At 37.6% G+C, this 20,774-nt stretch overlaps 1 protein-coding gene across 2 annotated transcripts in view; it reads left to right on the top strand.

The window, feature by feature from the left end:
- Positions 1-20,526, top strand: part of LOC149080604 (uncharacterized) — a 258,750-nt gene extending 238,224 nt beyond the window's left edge. Inside the window, exons 5-7 of one of the 2 annotated variants that reach the window (XM_089239756.1) lie at positions 6,946-7,163; positions 7,397-7,966; positions 20,196-20,526. In XM_089239756.1, the coding sequence (XP_089095882.1) occupies positions 6,946-7,163; positions 7,397-7,966; positions 20,196-20,221 (814 nt within the window). In that variant the 3' untranslated portion in view covers positions 20,222-20,526. Of the gene's footprint in view, positions 1-6,945; positions 7,164-7,396; positions 7,986-20,195 lie in introns of both variants that reach the window. The other variant, XM_089239755.1, reaches the window with a different exon arrangement.
- Positions 20,527-20,774: the final 248 nt, after the last annotated feature.

Below are 20,774 nucleotides of genomic sequence, written 5' to 3'. Positions count from 1 at the left end.
ACAATTGACACGTTTAAAAAGAAATACGATAAACATGTTGGGATAAATCGAGAAGCTCTATCCATACTTAGAATAAGACAACCATAAGTATTCTTTATGGGCATTGTATAATATTTTATCATGTGTATATATTGTTTGTAATTTGTGTTAATTGCATTTTTAATTGGGTTGCTGTATTTTTGAAACATATGACATCCATATTTTTATGGGCATCTTTTTATCAGCCACCTCGTTGGGCATTTTGCCTGTTGTGGCGTTGTATTTGTATTTGTATTTGTATTTGAGTACACTTGCGGTAGTAAGGCTCCATTACGGTACGGTAGTTTACGGCCCCTAGTAAAATAGATGACATAACTTAAATGGGCACATCAGGTCATTTTACGAGAAATTCAAACTGGTAGGCCACGTTAAAGAAAGAGCATCCAACATTGAGGCGGGATTCATAATCATTGACAGAATTGCAATAAGTCATTGCCCACGAGTGAACATTTTTTCTCTTTTTTTTGGTGGACCAAATAAAAAGGCTAGTGAGCCAACAACCCCACCAGTAAACGTGTTAAAAAAAGACTTGGGGCACGTCATTTGAATATCTGTTCTCATTGAAAGTATGTTTCTAAAACCAACATTTCACGACTTATTTCAGCTGAAACGGACTTGGGGGGGGTTTTCACTTTTTATATACTTATTATAGATACAGTTATATGTATATAAACTGAAGAGCCAAAAAAACTGGTACAGGCATGCGTACGCAAATAAAGAGATATGGAACCAATCAGAGTACGGCGCTGCGGCCGGCAACGCCTATATAACACAACAAGTGTCTGGCATAGTTGTTAGATCGGTTACTGCTGCTACAATGGCAGGTTATCGAGATTTAAGTGAGTTTGAACGTGGTGTTATAGTCGGCGCACGAGAGATGGGACATAGCATCTCCGAGGTAGCGATGAAATTTGGATTTTCACGTACGGCCATTTCACGAGTATACCGTGAATATCGGGAATTCGGTAAAAAATTAAATCTACGACATCGCTGCGGCCGGAAAAAGATAATGCAAGAACGGGACCAACGATGACTGACGAGAATCATTAAACGTGACAGACGTGCAACCCTTCCGCAAATTGCTGCAGATTTCAATGCTGGGCCATCAACAAGTGTCGGCGTGCAAACCATTCAACGAAACATCATCGATATGGGCTTTCGGAGCCGAAGGCCCACTCGTGTACCCTTGATGACTGCACGACACAAAGCTTTACGCCTCGCCTGGGCCCGACAACACCGACATTGGACTGTTGAGGACTGGAAACACGTTGCCTGGTCTGACGAGGCTCGGTTCCAATTGCTTCGAGCTGATGGACGTGTACGGAGACAACCTCACGAACCCATGGACCATACATGTCAGCAGGGGACTGTTCAAGCTGGTGGAGGCTCTGTGATGGTATGGGGCGTGTGCAGTTGGCGTGATATGGGACCCCTGATACGTCTAGATACGACTCTGACAGGTGACAGGTACGTAAGCATCCTGTCTGATCACCTGCACCCATTCATGTCCATTGTGCATTCTGACGTACTTGGACAATTTCAGCAGGACAATGCGACACCCCACACGTCCAGAATTGCTACAAAGTGGCTCCGGGAACACTCTTCTGACTTTAGACACTTCCGCTGGCCACCTAAATCCCCAGACATGAACATTATTGAACATATCTGGGATGCCTTGCAACGTGCCGTTCAGAAGAGATCTCCACCCCCTCTTACTCCTACGGATTTATGGACAGCCCTGCAGGATTCATGGTGTCAATTACCCAGCACTACTTCAGACAATAGTCGAGTCCATGCCACGTTGTGTTGCGGCACTTCTGCGGGCTCGCGGAGGCCCTACACGATATTAGGCAGGTGGACCAGTTTTTTTGGCACTTCAGTGTATAAACAGACAAACTGACAAACTCAGAGGGTTTTTAGTAGGCATCAAGAAGAACAAAAATTGCAATGGGCCATGGTGTCGCAAACCACGTTGAGAGGGTGAAAATAGCGAAAAACGCATGCAGGCTCTGAGTGCAGAAGAGACGAAAGGCGGATGTCAGTTGATCGCTGAATGCGTTCGTAAGTTCACTCACCATATCTGAGGATCTCGTAGCGTGGATTGTCATCGCTGCGGCAGACATCCAAAGCCTACCTAGTATCTTCGAGCGCGTCCGGGAATCGTTTTTACGCCGTTGTTGACTGTGCAATGATGCCAGCGGCCGCCACTCCAACAACTCTTATAATAATTAATCAAATAAATATTTTTGTAGTTATTATTGTACTTTTTGTCGTTCCAGCGCGACATCAAAACCTGCATGGTTTTTCGCGATTTTCACCCTCTCAACGTGGTTTGCGACACCATGTTCCATTGCAATTTTTGTTCCTCTTGATGTCGACTACTTGATAGTCGGCGAGTGCCAAATCGACTGAGCGTGTGCCAAGAGAATATGGAGGGTGGTTGAACTGCACAACTTCCTACGACTGTCACAGGAATATTCTACGCAGAAGTTCTGGTCCGACTTCGCAAAAGAATTCTGAGAGTAAGGCTTTGCTTTCGACGGAAGGATAGTTGAGTGCTTCGCACGGCCGCACATTGCCTTGCTCGTGAAGTGTTTTTCGGTCAAGCAAGAAATTGTGCAATTCAACCACCCTCCATATTCTCCAGACTTGGCATCTGACTATTTCTTGTTCCCTAAACTGAAAACATCACTAAAGGGAACAAGATTTCAGGATATTGACGACATCAAGGCAAACCTGACGTCCGAAATTAAGAGGATTCCGGAAGATGACTTTAAAAATTGTTTCCAACAGTTGTACACCTATCACAAAAGTGTGTTACGGCAGGCGGAAATTACTTTGAGACATATTAAACGTGTATGTACTTTACATTAATATTTTCGGAATTATTTTGAGCAATCCTGGAAATTAATAGCTATAACTTGTATATACTGTAGTACTACCCGCGGCTTCACCCGCGTGGATTTGGTAATATGAAAATTAATCGGCGATGATTCGCTTATATAGCATTTCAACCTATCATGATCGCCTTGGGGTTTGAATTTTCAGAAATCCCGTTTTTTAGTGGGTGTCTACATTATGAAATATATTACTGACCAAATTTCTTATTTATAACTTCAGCGATTTCAGCTCGATAAATTATACTCACCAAATTTCACATAATTACAGTTTATTTATTTATACAATATTGTTGGCCCGGGCGCCTATATAAGAGGATGCGATTGAAAATAACAAAGATATTGTTTGATATTGGACGAAAAACTAGTGATAGTGAGGGATTCGACAATAAAGCTTGGGATTTTGTTCCATTCACCAATGGTGTGAGGAAAGAAGCTGTGTTTAAAGCAGTCAGTGGAAGCAAAAATAAGTTTCATTTTAAGGGAATGGTAGAGTCTTCGAGAGATGTAGGATGGTTTGGCTAAGATACCAGAAGTATCTATGTTGAATTGACCATGGAAAATTTTATATAACAATGTTAATCAAGAAATGAGACGAAGAGTAGAGAGGGGAGATGAAGTTCGTTTTTGAGTTCGGAGACGGAAACAAAATATGACCAGCAGTAGTGAACAAATCGGGTTGATTTAATTTGAATTGATGCGAGTTTGCCTATATTACTGTAGGTGAGGTTCCCAGATTTTAGCAGCGTAGGAAAGAACGGGGTAGATATAAGTTTGTTAACAGATAGTCTGATATCCCGAGTGGAGTGTTTAAGGTTGCGGTGGAGGAAGAAAAGTTTGTTAAGACACTTCTGGTAAAGGTAGTCAAAGTGCTTTCGTACTTCGTATGAACAGCGGAGAGTGACATCGTTTCTTTCTATATGCCGCCATCTGGGGGCTAACGTCGTAAGAGCTATTAGCTGAGCTAGGAGGCTGCCCATGCGCAGTCCCGTTCAGCATTCATACATATGTTCTAAGGAATGAAAATATCTGTCCTCTGTAGTTCAATAGTTAGAACACTCGCCCGGACAGTGAGAGATTGGCGGTTTGATTCCCCACAGAGAAATGTTAATTTTCTTTCCGAACTACATCTCGATCTCCGTTTGGTTATCCAGGCTTTCGTACTTCGTAGTCAACATGTTTGTTCCAATGTTGGTCGGCTGAGATTATGACACAGAGGTATTTGATTTGAGAAACTTGAGATAACGTTAAATTATTGATGGAGTACGAGTATTCAAGAGGAAAGTAATTTACGGGTAACTTTTATGCGAACCGTTCTTGAGATATTGATTGGCATTTGCCATGAAGAACACCAGTCCACGATGGAAGTGAGGTTATGTTGGACTTCTTGATCAGATTCATGGCGAATGATATGGTAAATTGCACAATCATCAACAAATAATCTAGTGGTGCAGTTGAGGGATTCTGGGAGGTCCTCAATGCAAATTAAGAAGAGTAATGGGGAGAGGGCCGATCCTTCGGAGGCTCCAGACTTTACGGGGGTGTACAGGGAGTTATGATCATTAAAATGGACAAACTGTTCACGATGTTTTAAGAAAGCCTCCACCCAATTAAGTAATTGTACGTTGAGGCCAAAGTTTGAGAGTTTAAGAAGTTTATCATGGAGAACTTTATCAAAGGTTTTAGAGAAATCTAGGAAAACGATATCAGTTTGTAGGTTTTTATCAATCGAGAGGTCGTGGACTGCTTTCAGCTGTTTCGGCTCGGCGTGATTTCTCTATGTAACCTTTGAACCCCCTTATGACTCTAAGGTCGAATTTCAAAATATTTCTTCTTATTTAGTCTTTACGTCATGGAATAAAGCTACTGACCGAATTTCATTAATCAGTGAATCAGTCAGGACATGTTATTTTATGTGTATAGATATCTAAGTAAATTCAATAGTAAATGCAAAGTATGCAATAGCAAATTTCTCTCGGTTGTTCAATAGTTTTCATTTCATTCTTTATGTAAGATTACCATGTGATATAGTGAGATATGTGGAAATATTTCTTCATCTCAGGACATGAGGATAATGACTTGCGTAGCAAGTATTAAAATCGCATTCGAAATTTCTCCGTCGTTACTCATATTTTGAGTTAATTTCTGTGAAGTAGGGACTACTGAATTTAGAACGATTGACTCCCTTATTTTCTATCGGAGCTCGATTCATGTATATGTAAATCTCATTTCACTTTCCAACGTTCTACACTAAGTATTTCTCCAGTTGTCTCTTCAAAATTTCTCCTCAACCTCCATCCCTAATATTTGCCGTTTTATCATGGGCGGAGAAACGGGGAGGATGGGCCCCCCAGCTTCAAAGGTGGATTGGACTGATCTAATGTATATGTGTATATATGAATTGACATAATCATCGTGCCCCCATAGCAATTATGACCGTGCCCCCCCCCCCGACTTCCACGTCTATCTCCGTCTATGCGTTTTATATCCTATATTCGCAATCTCACATACAATATTCCATATATCTGATACGTGATTCGCATAGTGGTTTCAAAGAGCAGCTCAATTCAGTAAATCAATAATTACAACGTATATAACTGGACTGCTGTATCAGTCAGAAAGATTTCGTATTTGATCAACATTTATATTTGTTGCAATGGGCAGTACAGTTCCATTCGACTTTCTTATACGCTCTAAGGAAGGAAAATATCGGTGCTTCTGTTGCATTCTGGTCTAATGCACTCACCTGAATTGCGAGGGGGACGATGTTTCGACTCCCCACAAAGGCATGTAGAATTTTACTCACAAAATGTATCCCCACACCAGTCAGCTGTACTTCGTATTAAAGCGAAGAATGACATCACACACGTCTCTCTCTCTCTCTCTCTCTCTCTCTCTGCATATAATTTATTCTGACCAGAACAAAACTTATCAATATTTTTAAACTCTTTCCATTAATTTATTTCATTTTCGAGACAATTTTGATTATTCAAAAACATATAATTTCTCTAAGGCCAGAATTACATTATAAAAGTTTCCTAAAAATTATTTTATAAAAATTGAAAAATGCAACCAATAAGCGTATCAGTTACATTCTCTCGAATGTAACCGATACGCTTATTGGTTGCATTTTTCAAGTTTTATCAAAGAGCTTTTACAAAACTTTTATAGTGTAATCCCAGCCTAATATATTAAAGCGTATATTGGCATGAAACTGATTACCTAATGATGAATTCGTGAATCATTCATTTGTTACAAAAAGCTAAAATAGATTTGTTGGATCACCGCACACCAACCTTGACTCTAAAAGAAAAAGTTCATGAATTCATGATCTTTCTGTTGCTGTCACGAAAGTTTTTTTTAGTTGCACATTCCACTATTATGTATTACGCATGAAGAAAGGACAGCTATTTTTTCTTAACCCTTTCACTACCAATTTTAGAACCTGTATGGAATATACTGTATTCCAGCGCCTTAGCCGGCATACCATAAAAATCGGGGGGACACCAGCTTTTTTGAATGCTAGAGTCTGGCCCATTTGTATGTTGGTCTGCTTCGATGCTTCCTGCAGGGGAATATGGTATATGGTTCAGTAGGAGTAAAAGTGTTAAAGTTTCGGGAAAAGAAAGAAATGATCTTTCCAAACATGTGATAAACTGTTTCGCATTTGTTCCAAACAAATTGATTGCTCATCTACCTAAAAGAATGTTTTCACATTCATGTGAAATGATAAATCTGCGATACTGGTTTTCTTAGGTCGAGATTACACTATAAAAGTTTGATAACAGATCTTTTACAAAACTTGAGAAAAACAACCAATAAGCCTATTGGTTACATTCACTCGAATGTATCCGTTACGCTTATTGGTTGCATTTTTCAAGTGTTATCAAAGAGCTTTTGCAAAAGTTTTATACTGTAATGCCGACTTTATACTAATTGGGAATTCAAGTTTGATATCACATTTAATGGTACCCACGTCAGTTTCCATAACTCCTTTATTCTCTCAAAGGCGATCTTCAACAGGAGAAGGAACTTTTCAATTTCGCACTCAAAGAGGACAAGATATTATACGGGAATTGAAAACTATTGTTGAATTGTGGTGTGCAAGGAAAGCTGTTCTTTCGGTTCAGCAATCTACGAGCAAACATAGTCTTGTAGAAAATACTACGTACCCAAAAACACCAAGTAATCACCAGAATACTCGAGGACAGCAATGGAATATATCTGGTAAGAGTATTTTTTTTATCATTTATTTCCTATTCGGTTCAAATGATTTTGAAATCTTCGCCGATGAAATTTGCATTGATTATTAAAGAAAAGTTCCATAGGGATAACACGAAGGAACACTAATTTTCAACGCAATAATTCTGAGTTCAAAGAATTAGGAAGTGAATTTCCTTGTATCAATTCCAGATCCTAATGTCACTTCTTGTTTTAAATGTTACTTAAATATTTTTTAGGTCGCTCGGCTCCTTGCACTCCAAGTCTGGCTTTTCCACATACGTGGCAAAAACTGAGATCTAGCCCTGGTCCGTACAGAAGAGCTTTGACAGGCCCGAAAGATCACTCACTAAAGTCAGAAATCGTTGGAACTCTCAACACCATTCCCGGTAAATCAAAAGATCTCGAAGAGGAGAAATCAGACAGTGAAGTAAATTATATTATTCCCGCTTTCGATGAAGATTCTGCTAGCGAAGAAGAAGAAAGGGTCGATATAAAATGTCCGTCTCCAATACGAAGTATAAATCCGTGCGTTACAATTGTGAAAAGAAGAGAAATACCCACTGGTGTCACTGCAGCTGTAGGCAAAGACGGATGTGTACGAACCAAACAAACACGAATCTTGGCAGCAGATCCAACTTTGGAACGGAGGCGTCGCGAATCGACTGACAGCAAAAACGACGAGGATATAATATACATCGATGTTCAACAAAAGATCTCTGAAGATTCTTCCATGAAACGAAGCGCAACGCCAACTCCACTTACAACCCAAAATGCTGAAAAGCCATCCACCTCTACAGATGCTGAAGGTGAATACCTGACTTTAATGTGTGTATTCCTTTGTATTTCTTTAACATATTTTACTACTTTTACTGCCAAATACTTTTATATCGCTTTCACTATCTTGCTTGATATATATAGGTTTTTTTTTATTTAGCAACCATGTGGTATTTATGGTTGAGATATAAACATAATATTGCTAACGTTGCTTATTCTTTCTAAAAGACATTACATTTCACGAGTATTTTTTGTTCTATTTGTATATTTTTATTGTTTGAAATTTATTATTTTTTTAGTGTACGTCGGTTCAGAACGTCTCGATAGATCTGTTTAATTTGAATGATATCACAGTATAAAGGAAATGCATAATGTTAAGATATCCTACTAACAAAACACAAAATCTAATAAAGCAACTATACCTGGACAACACGAAATATTTCTTCGCAAACACATCGTAGCCATCTAAGACCCAGCAATTTGACACTACGGTTCCATGTCTTATATTGGCTCCATAACGTATACACAAGTAACAGTCTACCTCTCCCACCTTGAGTCACGAATTTTCATCCGTCAGGCACAGAGGCTCACGCAGAGGGTCCATTTCCCCCCCCCCCCAATCCGACCAAAAATTAGAAGGAAATTGATGTTTCAGTGAAAAAAAATGAAATATCGAAAGATAATACCCTTTATATGCTATATTAAGCAATTTATGTTTATTTAAATGCTTTTTTTGAAGGGTGGTAACTCAAAATTTCTCGAGATGAAAATTTTTGTGCCTCCCAAAACTTTTATGCCCCCTGCAAAGGTCGATCCTTTGTACGCCCTGGTCAGGCAGCTCGAAAGTATCCAAATTACAGCTGAATTCCTAAAGGTGTTCTGTTGAAGCAGTGACAAACTTAGGGAGATGATAATAGGCATGAAATTGAACACACACACACACAAAAAAATGGCCGTAAAAAATTCTATCGCAAACCACTAGTTGATGAAAATCGTGAAAATACTGTACTTATGCAGGGTCTGACGTCGAGAGCGGACGACTGATTCGACGTTGATTAACTGATGAAGAGCAACATATTTCGGCCTAGAGTACATGGAAGAAATGCATTCTACGCTCTTTCCCTTCTTTACCTTAACCAGACGCTTCATTGGTAACCCCTCTGAACGGGCATTGGTTTTTTTTTCTTCTTTACCAAGCATTATTGTTTTTTTTTTTCCTTCTTTCGCCTTCGCTACGGTTTCATGAGTAAAAAATTATAATATTGTCCGGATAATGTATCTCTCAAGCACCCGGGATGGTAAAGCACGAAGCCCCCCACCCCAATTTCAAGGACAATGCAGATTTATTTTACAGAACAGCTATTTACACGTATTCACAAGCAGCGATTTGACGTAACACGCTAAACAGAGAGCGTCTTCTCTCACATACAAGGGATCTAATATTAAAAAAAATACGTACAAAGTGCTCAGTTCTGCTCTGGCGGCGCTTTTGCATAAGAAAAGAAAAGTCAGGAAGCTTCTGAAAAGATCTTTCGGCTTCATGACATCACCAAATCAACGGAACCGTCACTAAATTCGCCAAGTTTGTTTCCAATTTGGCGAGATTTCAGAGAAATGAGTTAATACAAATACAAATACAAATACAAATACAACGCCACAACAGGCAAAATGCCCAACGAGGTGGCTGATAAAAAGATGCCCATAAAAATATGGTTGTCATATGTTTCAAAAATACAGCAACCCAATTAAAAATGCAATTAACACAAATTACAAACAATATATACACATGATAAAATATTATACGATGCCCATAAAGATTACTTATGGTTGTCTTATTCTAAGAATGGATAGCTTCTCGATTTACCCCAACATGTTTATCGTATTTCTTTTTAAACGTGTCAATTGTGTTACAATTTACTACCTCCGGGGGTAAGCTATTCCATTTATTAACAACCCTATTGGAGAAAAATTCCCTGCGACACCATAACCTTGCATTGTCCCTCACCAATCGATACTGGTGTCCCCTTGTAAAAGCAGTCGATTGGCGGTGTACTAAAAGTTCATGGTCCATCCTATCCATCCCATTGAAAATTTTGAACACTTCGATCATATCTCCTCGACACCTGCGTTCATCCAATGTAAACATATTCAAAAAATGAAGTCTTTCTTCATAACTCAAGCCCTGTGTGCCAATAAGGACACGCGTAGCTCTTCTCTGCACCCCTTCAACCAAGTCTATGTCCCTCTGTAGGTATGGTCTCCAAAACCTTACAGCATACTCCAGTCCAGGACGAACTAAGCCTCGAAAAAGAGGAAGAATGACTTTAGGAGAACGCGAAGAGACCTTTTTGAAAATGAGACCAAGCATTCTATTCGATTTTTTGACAACCGCTGAACAATGTTCAGAAAACTTAAGTCGCTCGTCAATGAGAATTCCCAAATCGGTGACTCTAGTTGCATCCGGGATAGTGACACCATTCAACTCGTAAGAGAACCGTGGGTTGTTCGAACCAAAATGAGCGACCATGCACTTATCTACGCTAAACGTCATGCTCCATTCATTTGCCCATGCTGCAATCTTGTTTAAGTTGGTCTGGAGCAACTCCCTATCGCTTTCATTCCCGATTACCCCCATTAGCTTCACATCATCTGCGAATTTGCTAGTAATTCCATCGATACCCTGATCGAGTTTATCGATAAAAAGTGAAAAAAGTATGGGGCCAAGGACACTTCCCTGAGGAACTCCACTTGTGACGTCTGTCCAACCAGAGAATTCCCCGTTCACCATAACTCGTTGCGACCTATCTCTTAACCACGATTCTATCCAATTCAGCAAGTTGCCCCCTATTCCAATCTCGTGTAAACGCTTCAAGAGTTTGCCATGTTGGACCCGATCGAATGCCTTCTGGAAATCAAGGTAAACAACGTCGACATTTTTGCTCTTACCCAAAGCCTTAGTCACGTAATCATAGAAGCAAAGGAGGTTAGTTACACATGACTTCCCCTTCCTGAACCCATGCTGATTATCCGACAATACATTATTCTCGTCTATCCACTTCACAAACTGCCTTTTGATGATAATTTCCAAAATTTTCGAGAGGGAGCTCGTCAAACTCACTGGACGATAATTAGACACCACTTCTCTACTACCCTTCTTAAATATCGGAACAACGTTAGCCAGTTTCCAATCTCTCGGGACGATACCCTCAGCAACACTACTCCTGTATATCTGTGCGACTGGCCCCAACAATTCATTAGCACCTTCCCTGAGAACCCTGGGATAGATATCATCTGGTCCTGGTGCTTTGCTTGCACATACATTTCTTAGAAGATTTAGGACCTCCACGTCTTCCACTTGAATATCGTTGAGCGTTTTATTACCCCATGCAACACCCGTATATCGAATATCATTATCTCCATTAAAAACCGACGCGAAAAAGTCATTGAAAGCACTACACATGCCTACATTGCTCTCTACTTTTGAGCCTCCTATCGAGAGGGGGCCAACTGTCCCCTTACATCCATTATTGACGTATCGGAAAAATGATTTTGGGTCAGAGCCAATGTTATCTGCCAACCTAGATTCAACTTGCTTTTTACTATCCCTTATCGCTTTCTTCAACAGTCTTCTTTTATCAGTAAACAATGATAGGTCACCTCGTCCACTTTTATACTCTCTGAATGCTCTTTTCTTTTCAAGATAAAGGTTCCGCACGCTATCCGTGAACCATAGAGGGTGTGATGTACAAACACGCTTTTTTCGAACAAAGGGTATGACGTCGTGCAAAACAGAGGACAGCTTCGTACTAAATTCTTCCCATTGACTTACCACCCCTACTGATTCCAACCGGTCTTTGAAAACTTCCGCTAACCTTCTTCGCAAAACATCAAAGTTAGTTCTCCGAAAACAAGGAACCAATCTTTTGTTATCAACCTTACCCGAGGAAAAGTTACAGTGAAATCTGACGATACGATGATCACTGGAAGAAAACTCTTCCCCCACCGAAACATGTTCAACTAGATCCTCAGAACTAGTAAGAACTAAATCCAAAATAGCAGTACCCCTAGTGGCTTCTGATACATGCTGATACAAAAAATTTTCGAGCACCAACTTAAGAAAGTCTCTTTCATACTGATTTCCAGATGAAAGGTTCTCCCAATCAATACCCGGGTAATTGAAATCCCCTAGTATGAGAACCCTCTTCCGCTTACACATGTAGGAAATTTCATCGTGCATTTTGGCGATGTAGTTTTGATCCCTATTCGGTGGATTGTAACAAACCCCAACAATAAGCTTATGACGTCTTTTGTTCTCAAGTTCAACCCATATGGTTTCAATATCACTTCTCTGTACGTTACACTCTCTAGCCTTCAAACATGATTTCACGTATATCAACACTCCACCCCCTTTCCTATCAGATCTATTTCTCAAAAAAGTATCGTATCCGGAGATGTGTAAGAAAGATTCATCCCCATCGTTTGCCCAAGATTCTGTAATGGCTATAAGATCCAAGTCCTCCACAACTATCATAGTTTCTAAAAAATCTTTCTTGTTACCCAAGCTCCTGGCATTTATTAACACACATTTTAATTTGCCCGGTGGTTTGTTGTCAATCGAGAAGCCATCCAAGTCAGAGGTGGGTAATTCCCCGTCAGTACTGTTGTGATTATCATTAACTAACCCGCATTCCCGACTACGTGGTCTGGGAGTAAAAAACCTGACCTAAGACTATCGTAAACCTCCCAGACCCCTCTCTTATTTAGATGGATCCCATCCGAACGAAGCCACCTATCGGTAAATGCGGGAAGCTCCAAGAACGTGACCCCAAGTGAGGAGCAAATGTCCTTCAGGCCTATATTGAATTGGTGGATCCTACTCCTATATCCCCTACTACCCCTTGGCAGCACTGGAATCACTGCCACATCTGAACCCCCCTCCCTAGCGGATAATAGTAAATCCCGGTACTCTGACAGAGACTCACTAATATTCGCTCCTACCTGATTTGTTCCCACCCACAGAATCACCCGCAAGGGCAACTTTCGGCGATGAAAAACGTCTCGAACGTTTGATTCACCTGTAAATGACTATTTACAGGTGAAAGATGACATAATAAATGGTAAATAATGTCTATTTACATATTTTCATAACATTATCACATATTTAGGGGAAGGTTGGTTGTGGGTAGAATAGATAAAACCTGTTCCACACTTCTTTTTTCCTCTATTTCCTAAATATTAACAAAGGTACTAGTTTCTGAGGTGCACCGCCGACAGTTCAATTATACATGGTTCAAATTTGTTACCTAAAACCTGTAAGTGAAGTTTAGTCAACTCCATCTCAATCCGATTAAAATTCATTGAAAAAAAAAATGTGAAAATCGATTAAAATTCATTGAAAAAAATTTGAAAATCGATTAAAATTCATTGAAAAAAATTTGAAAATCGATTAAAATTCATTGAAAAAAATTTGAAAATCGATTAAAATTCATTGAAAAAAATTTGAAAATCGATTAAAATTCATTGAAAAAAATTTGAAAATCGATTAAAATTCATTGAAAAAAATTTGAAAATCGATTAAAATTCATTGAAAAAAATTTGAAAATCGATTAAAATTCATTGAAAAAAATTTGAAAATCGATTAAAATTCATTGAAAAAAATTTTGAAAATCGATTAAAATTCATTTAAAATCATTTAAATTTTCACAAAATCAATTAAATTCATTTAAAATCATTTAAATTTTCACAAAATCAATTAAATTCATTTAAAATCATTTAAATTTTCACAAAATAAATTAAATTTTCACAAAATCAATTAAATTCATTTAAAATCATTTAAATTTTCACAAAATAAATTAAATTTTCACAAAATCAATTAAATTCATTTAAAATCATTTAAATTTTCACAAAATAAATTAAATTTTCACAAAATAAATTAAATTTTCACAAAATAAATTAAATTTTCACAAAATAAATTAAATTTTCACAAAATAAATTAAATTTTCACAAAATAAATTAAATTTTTTTGAAATTCGATTAAAATTTTTTTGAAATTCGATTAAAATTTTTTTGAAATTCGATTAAAATTTTTTTGACATTCGATTAAATTTTTTTTTAATCCCATCAAAATTTTTTATTTGAAATTCAAATTAGTCTGACTTATTTGACTATACCGATTAGATTTTTTAAATTATGCTTACTATACATAACATTTTAGGTGAATGACAACATTCATAAAAAAACGGGATATCTAATCTATATTCTCAATTGGCTTTCAAATAATGAAAAGACTATTTAAAAGCACAGCCATCTTGGAGATGGGTGGGAGATAGGTGTGGCCCCGGTTCGGGAATAGAGATGGAAAAAATATTATACCAGGGGGACTTCAGGATAATTCGAAGTTTGAGTCATCTCAGTATTCAAATATATCATTTGCAAAATGTCTGTTTTCTCAAAATTATTTTCTACCCTTTACAGCATGGGTTCTCAAGCTTTTGTTACCCGTGGCTCCCTTGCCCAACTCATGGTTCTTCTACGGCTCCCCAGAACAGTTTGGTAGATATTTCCCCATATAGAAGAACCACTTCAAAGCATAAATAGGCATACAAATCGATATTTCCAGCTAACCGAGACGCCCCTAGGAGCCGCGACACACACTTTGAGAAACACTACTTTAGAGAGATTCATTCTTTTCTTTATTTTTCTTAATTTCGTGCTTTACCGATCTTATCGAAAATATAGCATGTAGCCTAGCTTGCAGCATCATAAAAAATTATAGTGAACAAAAATTGTACCTTGGTTCAATTTGTGTTCACTATATGTTTTTCGTGGCTATGAGCAAGAATCAATGATTTCGTTACCAGTCCGACACACAGCTTCTTTCGAGCTTCTTTTTCCGAGTTACGCTTCTTCCGAGTGCAGCTGGTTTTCTATTGGATTTTAGGTGACTTCATCAGCACCAGCCGGGAACAGATGCCAATGAAGTCATCGCTACTATGTACTCACGAAACACGAAATACGAAACTATGTGTGTATGGAAAGTGATAAACTCCTCCACAGACGGAATGTTCAAAAGATTGAGTACTATTGAGTATTAAGATCAAAGGTGTATTAACAAGCATTGATTGTGTTTCCATGTGCGAGAATCATGAATCTTTTACACAGCTAGAGGAAGAGTGGTATTGCAAAAGAATATGGTATACGCGGTTGTAGGACTTTATTAACTTTTCTTAGAAAAAATCGAAAATCAAATAGTGTCTGAGTAAAACAAGATGGTTCTCTCTCTTATACAAAAAATATGAGAATATGAATATATGGAATAATGAGAATCTTTGACGAGTGTGGTTTGCAAAACGTTGGAAAGGTGCCCGTATTTCCCTGTCTTAGAGTTTTCCAAAATAGAAATATCATCCCAAAAGAACAGTTCGGTTTCGTTCCAGGAAGATCACCAACTATTCAAATGTCGAAGACTGATCAACGACTTCAGATTGCTGTATAAAACTGTCTATGGTTCTGACCTATACAATTACAATACTCTTTCATCACATGAACATAAAGTTCATGAACTCTCACCAGAAGTCACCAGCAGTGAATGCGTATTTCATTTGCGAGAATTAACCGATTTCAGTATTCACACACATTTTTATGTCGGGCTGGCAGGGCTTGGAATAGGCTTCCATCCGATCTCGTTTGTACACCGACGTACGCGTTATTTAGCAAACGACTATCAAGCTTTGACATTTCGAGTTTATTTTAATCAGATACTCATTTTAATTTAATGCCCCCCCCCCCCTCAATGTATTTACAGTTTGTCATTATTTGGTCTTTTTTTATCGTGCTTTTTTTTCTTTCTTCCCCGCAATGTAAGTGCGACCAGCCCTTTGTGGGTGTAAATAAATAAATGATTAATCCGAAGTGGGTGAGTGCATTTTAAAGTGGTTTTAACAGACACCGGAGCATAATGAGTGGCCCTGTGAGGCCATCTAAGCGGAAGGTTCGTCTGAAAAAGAAATTGAAAATTATTGATTTTGAAACACCCCAAGTTGGTTTGATGACTTCAAAGCCAGAAATAACTTTACATTAAAGTCATGAGTTGTCATTTTATAAAAGTAAAGACAAAATTTATAAATAAAACGCAACGAAAAGTGTCAGGAAAACTCATTACTCTAAAAAAGAAAGGTTTCAAAATTTTTTTCCTTCAAAGTTTTTGAATTAAAAACCATTTTGAGAAGAACTACTGCAAGGTATATGAAAATAAATTAGGCTCTATTTTGTGCAGTAATAGCTTGTGCTAAAAAAATGAATATTAATGTGGGAATGTAATATTTTTTTGTTTACACGCTCGTAGACATCGTATTTGATTTATTGGTTGGATGCTTGGAAAGCATGCATATATTACTTACTCCATTCGCTTTCGAGAAGTTTTTAAACCCATATACGCTTTATTTTTTTACAGTTAAGTCTCTACAAAGATATTCAATACTACACAGTACCAGCTTCTATATTCCCTTTTTATGAAAGAAGTGATTTCTTTGTATTAAGACACACTCTTGCACATAAGACGATGTGATTGAATTTGAAGTGCTCAATAGATAAGAGAAAATTAAAACCCCTTTTTCCCCCAAGACATGTAGTTTTAGTTAATCAGAATGTAATGTCATTTGCTTCCAGCAAAAGAGCTTTGATGAAAGCCCAAGTTTCAAATAAAGTTGGGAATCGCTATGATGAATTCAAGTCGCTATCTTACATAGTACGAAGAATGGAAGAAAAATTTCGTAGTTTAAAAAACATTCTAGTTGGTTATATTATTATTCGAATATAATTAACAAATTATATTCGAATATATATATTATATTTCCAATTTCCATCTCAATCATTAAAGTGTATTTGTGGAAATTATCTTACTTTTTGTATAACCACTTCATTTTGAATAATTGTACACAACTTACAAACTCAAAAACTTGTTCTCTCTCCATCTATATAATCTCTTTTTCTTTCACTCTCACGTTTTCTAGTTAGCATTTGTTGAAAAAATTAAAACTGAATTTGTTAAGCTAATTTTGAAAACATAACAGCAATTTATTTTCCTACATCATGAGAGGAGTTTTTGCATTGATGAAAACAGAACATATTTAAAAATGCAAAATTTATTTGGATTGTTCAGCAGACGTGATCGATAGTTTTCTTCAACGTTTCACTCAAGAGATAGGGTTATGACACCATCGTCATAACCAGAATCAAAATTTTTCATGCTGATTCCTAGCAACTCGATTGGGCACGTAAGTCGGTTTCTAGGCTGGGCTTTATGGAGAACCCGTGTGAAGAGAAGGACAAGGTCGTAGAGATGTACGTGTTTAATTGAATGCGTGTAGCGAAGAAAAAATATTAAAAAGTTAAAATCGGATGAATTTGGTCGTGGCTCCAAATAGTCGACATCGCATATGTTTTTACTTCTGCACCGCTTATGTTGTTGCACTGCCTCTATCTGATTCATCCGAATTACTGGAATAATTTGATTGGGTGCCACTTGTGGTGGTTGTTTTCAGGAAAAGCTGAAGAAGGGCTTTTATGCTTGAAGTCCTTCGGTTGAGAAGTTACCCATTTTTCAGTTCTTTTTTTTTATATTTTAGCAATTATGGGTTATGGAGATAGTTCGTGCTACTGCTGAACAGGGCTTGCTAGTGCCGTTGAACAGAATTATGTGGTTCTCGGTAAGAGCAGGAATGCGGTAGGACCACCAATGGAGTTAATCCCACTTAAAATGTTTGTAACTATACTTTCATTCATTTGCAAAAATATTCAAGAAAAATACTACTTGAAATACATTTTTGAAGTGCTGTTGCAACCAATGTCTTTCGATTTTGTTGGTTTTAGGGTGCAAAAGTGGTGATATTTATGTCCTTTCGAAATTCTCTCTCTCGATGTTTATAAAAATTTCAAAATAACATATCTAGACTAATACGTAATCATGGGAAACGCAAATGGTTGAGAAATTCACCATTTAATTACAGTAAATGGTGAATCTCTCAACCATTTGTGTTTTGCTGCCGACATTGTTATTATCAGCTGTAATCTAGACCAGTGTTTCTTAACCTTTTTCAGCTCATGGCCCGCCTATGGATCACATTTTTTTCTCGTGGCCCCCCCCTGTCCTATCCAGGGCCCCCCCCCATCCTCATCCAAGAGTGAGTTCCAGCAGTCAAATTATATGGTAAAAAACGGTCTGTGTAAAATACGGGACGATCTAACGAACCTGCACGATAACTCGACCCTCTAAATACATCAACCGTTGCTCTGGCGGCCCTCCATACTTAGCTGGAAATAACAGCTTACGTATGAAAATCATAGTACCAAATCCCATATAGTGCAGAGTCCCCCACTTCCTCCATTATCGACATGAAGACCCGGGTCATGCCCACACAGACCCAAGGGTTAAGATGCCCCTGGGACGGATCTGATGGATTCTGAAAGTAGTAATATTTTTCAACCACGTTTCATTTTTTAAAGCTTTACTTCTGATTTTCTCCCGTGGCCCCCTTAGAATATCCCAGGACCGCAAGGGGGCCATATGGCCCCAGGTTGAGAACCACTGATCTAGACGAACTAGAAGAATGGACACTCACAATCAAGACGACACAAAGGTCAAGATGGAAAGATGTATGTTAGGCATCACAAGGAGAGACAGAAAACTAATCACTTGGATTAGAAGCCCCACAAAGGTATATGATATCATGGAAGGAATTAAACGTTTGGAAATGGGCTGGATATATTGCAAGACGACAGGACAACAGATGGACCTCAAGTTTTCTGGATTAGTACCTCAGTGGTGTTAAACGTCCGAGAAGGCGTCTCCAAACAAGATGGATTTAAGAGATCCGAAAAGTGGCTGGAGTCAACTGGATGGCAAAAGCATCAGACAGAGTAAAATGGAAAAAATTTTAGTGACCTTCACCTAGTAGTGAATTGAAAATGATGATGATGATGATGACGTAATCATGGGATTCCTGCTGAGATGAGATGGTGATTATCAAGTGATGATCGAGAAAGAATTGTTTAGCGGATCAAATAATACCAATTGTAATGAAAATACGTTTACTTTTGAGAGGCAGCCGATATAAGCAAGGGAAGTTGTTAACCGTTTCGTTTACAAGGGACAGGCAAACTATTCGGGTCATCTCTGTTTAACGAATCGACGATAAATATGATAACATTGTTCTAACGTAATGGCATGTTGGAAAAAAAGTAGAAAAGTAAGAAAAAAACAGAAAAGAGGAAAACGTATATTACTTTACACTCTCTGTAATGCTTACACATAAGAGAGAGTAGGTATGAAGTATATTTCGCTTTTCACCCTCCATCTACCTGTTCTCTTTCCTCTCTTATGTACATGTATATAGTAGAACCTATTTAACCTTAGAGTAGAAGCTTTTTCCCTCCTCATCACGGAGGCGAAAATAACTTTTTTTCATAGGGTTGCAACAAAATTTCGTGGTGTTGAGGAGAGGAAAGAAAACAGACTTGTTTGAATTTATTCCACTGGTGTTTGGGCGCAATATTACGTCCTTGATCGTAAAGTGGTTAAAGATGAAAACTTTACCGTGATTTGGAAATTGAATCCCAAGCCTTGCATTTCATCTGTCATTTTCCACACACTGATCACAGTTTCATACATGAAGTCAATTTTGAAGTCCACGTTATTGCCAGCCTCGAAAAAGTTGTTTTAATGTGATTGTCATTTCGTTGATTTACCTGGTCTGCAGCTGTCAGTTGATTTCAATCCAGGAATGAAAATTGTTTTGTTGCTTCCAAACATAAGCAGCTTATTTCTTTTGATGGAACACGGTGTTATCAAAACATTCAAAGCGTACTACACATGATGTTTGTGAGTGCCGATTTTAAGAAAAACGCATATTTTTAAGACCAGATTGCAGCCACAAGTAAGTTGCTTGATAAATAATAATAATCAGAGCACCTTTTTTTTATTCAATAAGTTGTATAGGAATAACGACAGGTTTGATAGCAAGTTTTACTAAAAAAAAGACAGTTGTTTTTTGTAAATTTTGGTTCCCCCCAACTAATATTTATACAAATGTGCATACACTAAATTGTACCCCGACGGGCTAAATGCCTTTTAATATAAACACGTTTTTTCATCACAAATAACAATTTTTGTGAATTATTTGTCATCAAATGTTCTATTTAAACGCAATCTTTGGCAATATTAAAATTTTTTTAACTTATTGTTGTTTTATTATTCTTTTCTAGAATACCTTGAAGTATTGCCAACTTAGCCGTTTTCTTGACAGTCTGTATTTATTATTGAAGTTATGAGCTAAGCAAGTATCCTGTTGTGTGCTAATTGTGATTCAAACTGAAAGATAATCAACGTGATATATATTTATTTATCGTCTCTAATTCTTCTACTATGTGAAAGAACATGATCTGTTTTAACACGAAAATCTGAAGATTTTATGTGCTGTGGTAAAATTTAACCGGAAGAAAAATATGCACATTACAGAAATGTGTATGCTGCACGCAAAAATGAAACTAAAGCTATACATTAAATGAGTTTATCGTGAATGTATTTTTTATGTTCTGTGATGTGTATATTATATTAAATTATATACATTTCTCTGGAAATTATAGTTACTTCTTCACTAAGATAAAATCATTTAGTTTGCATTAGTTGTCATCTTATTTTCTCAAAAAAGAATTCAAAAATCTTCTACACATCATTTATTTTTTCAAAAAAAATGTGCAGCTCTTGCTGTAGTAGCTATAATGTAATTATGTTCATTTTAAGTATAAAATAAATATACCCATCATTACAAATGCAGTACTTGA

This window comes from Pholcus phalangioides, unplaced genomic scaffold (genome assembly GCF_987345545.1).
Source record: "Pholcus phalangioides strain wild (caught in Gottingen) unplaced genomic scaffold, Ppha-v1.0 ptg000011l_1, whole genome shotgun sequence".
NCBI lineage: Eukaryota > Metazoa > Arthropoda > Arachnida > Araneae > Pholcidae > Pholcus > Pholcus phalangioides.
The sequence above is the reverse complement of the archived record's forward strand: the minus strand, read 5'-3'. Positions and strand labels throughout refer to the sequence as shown.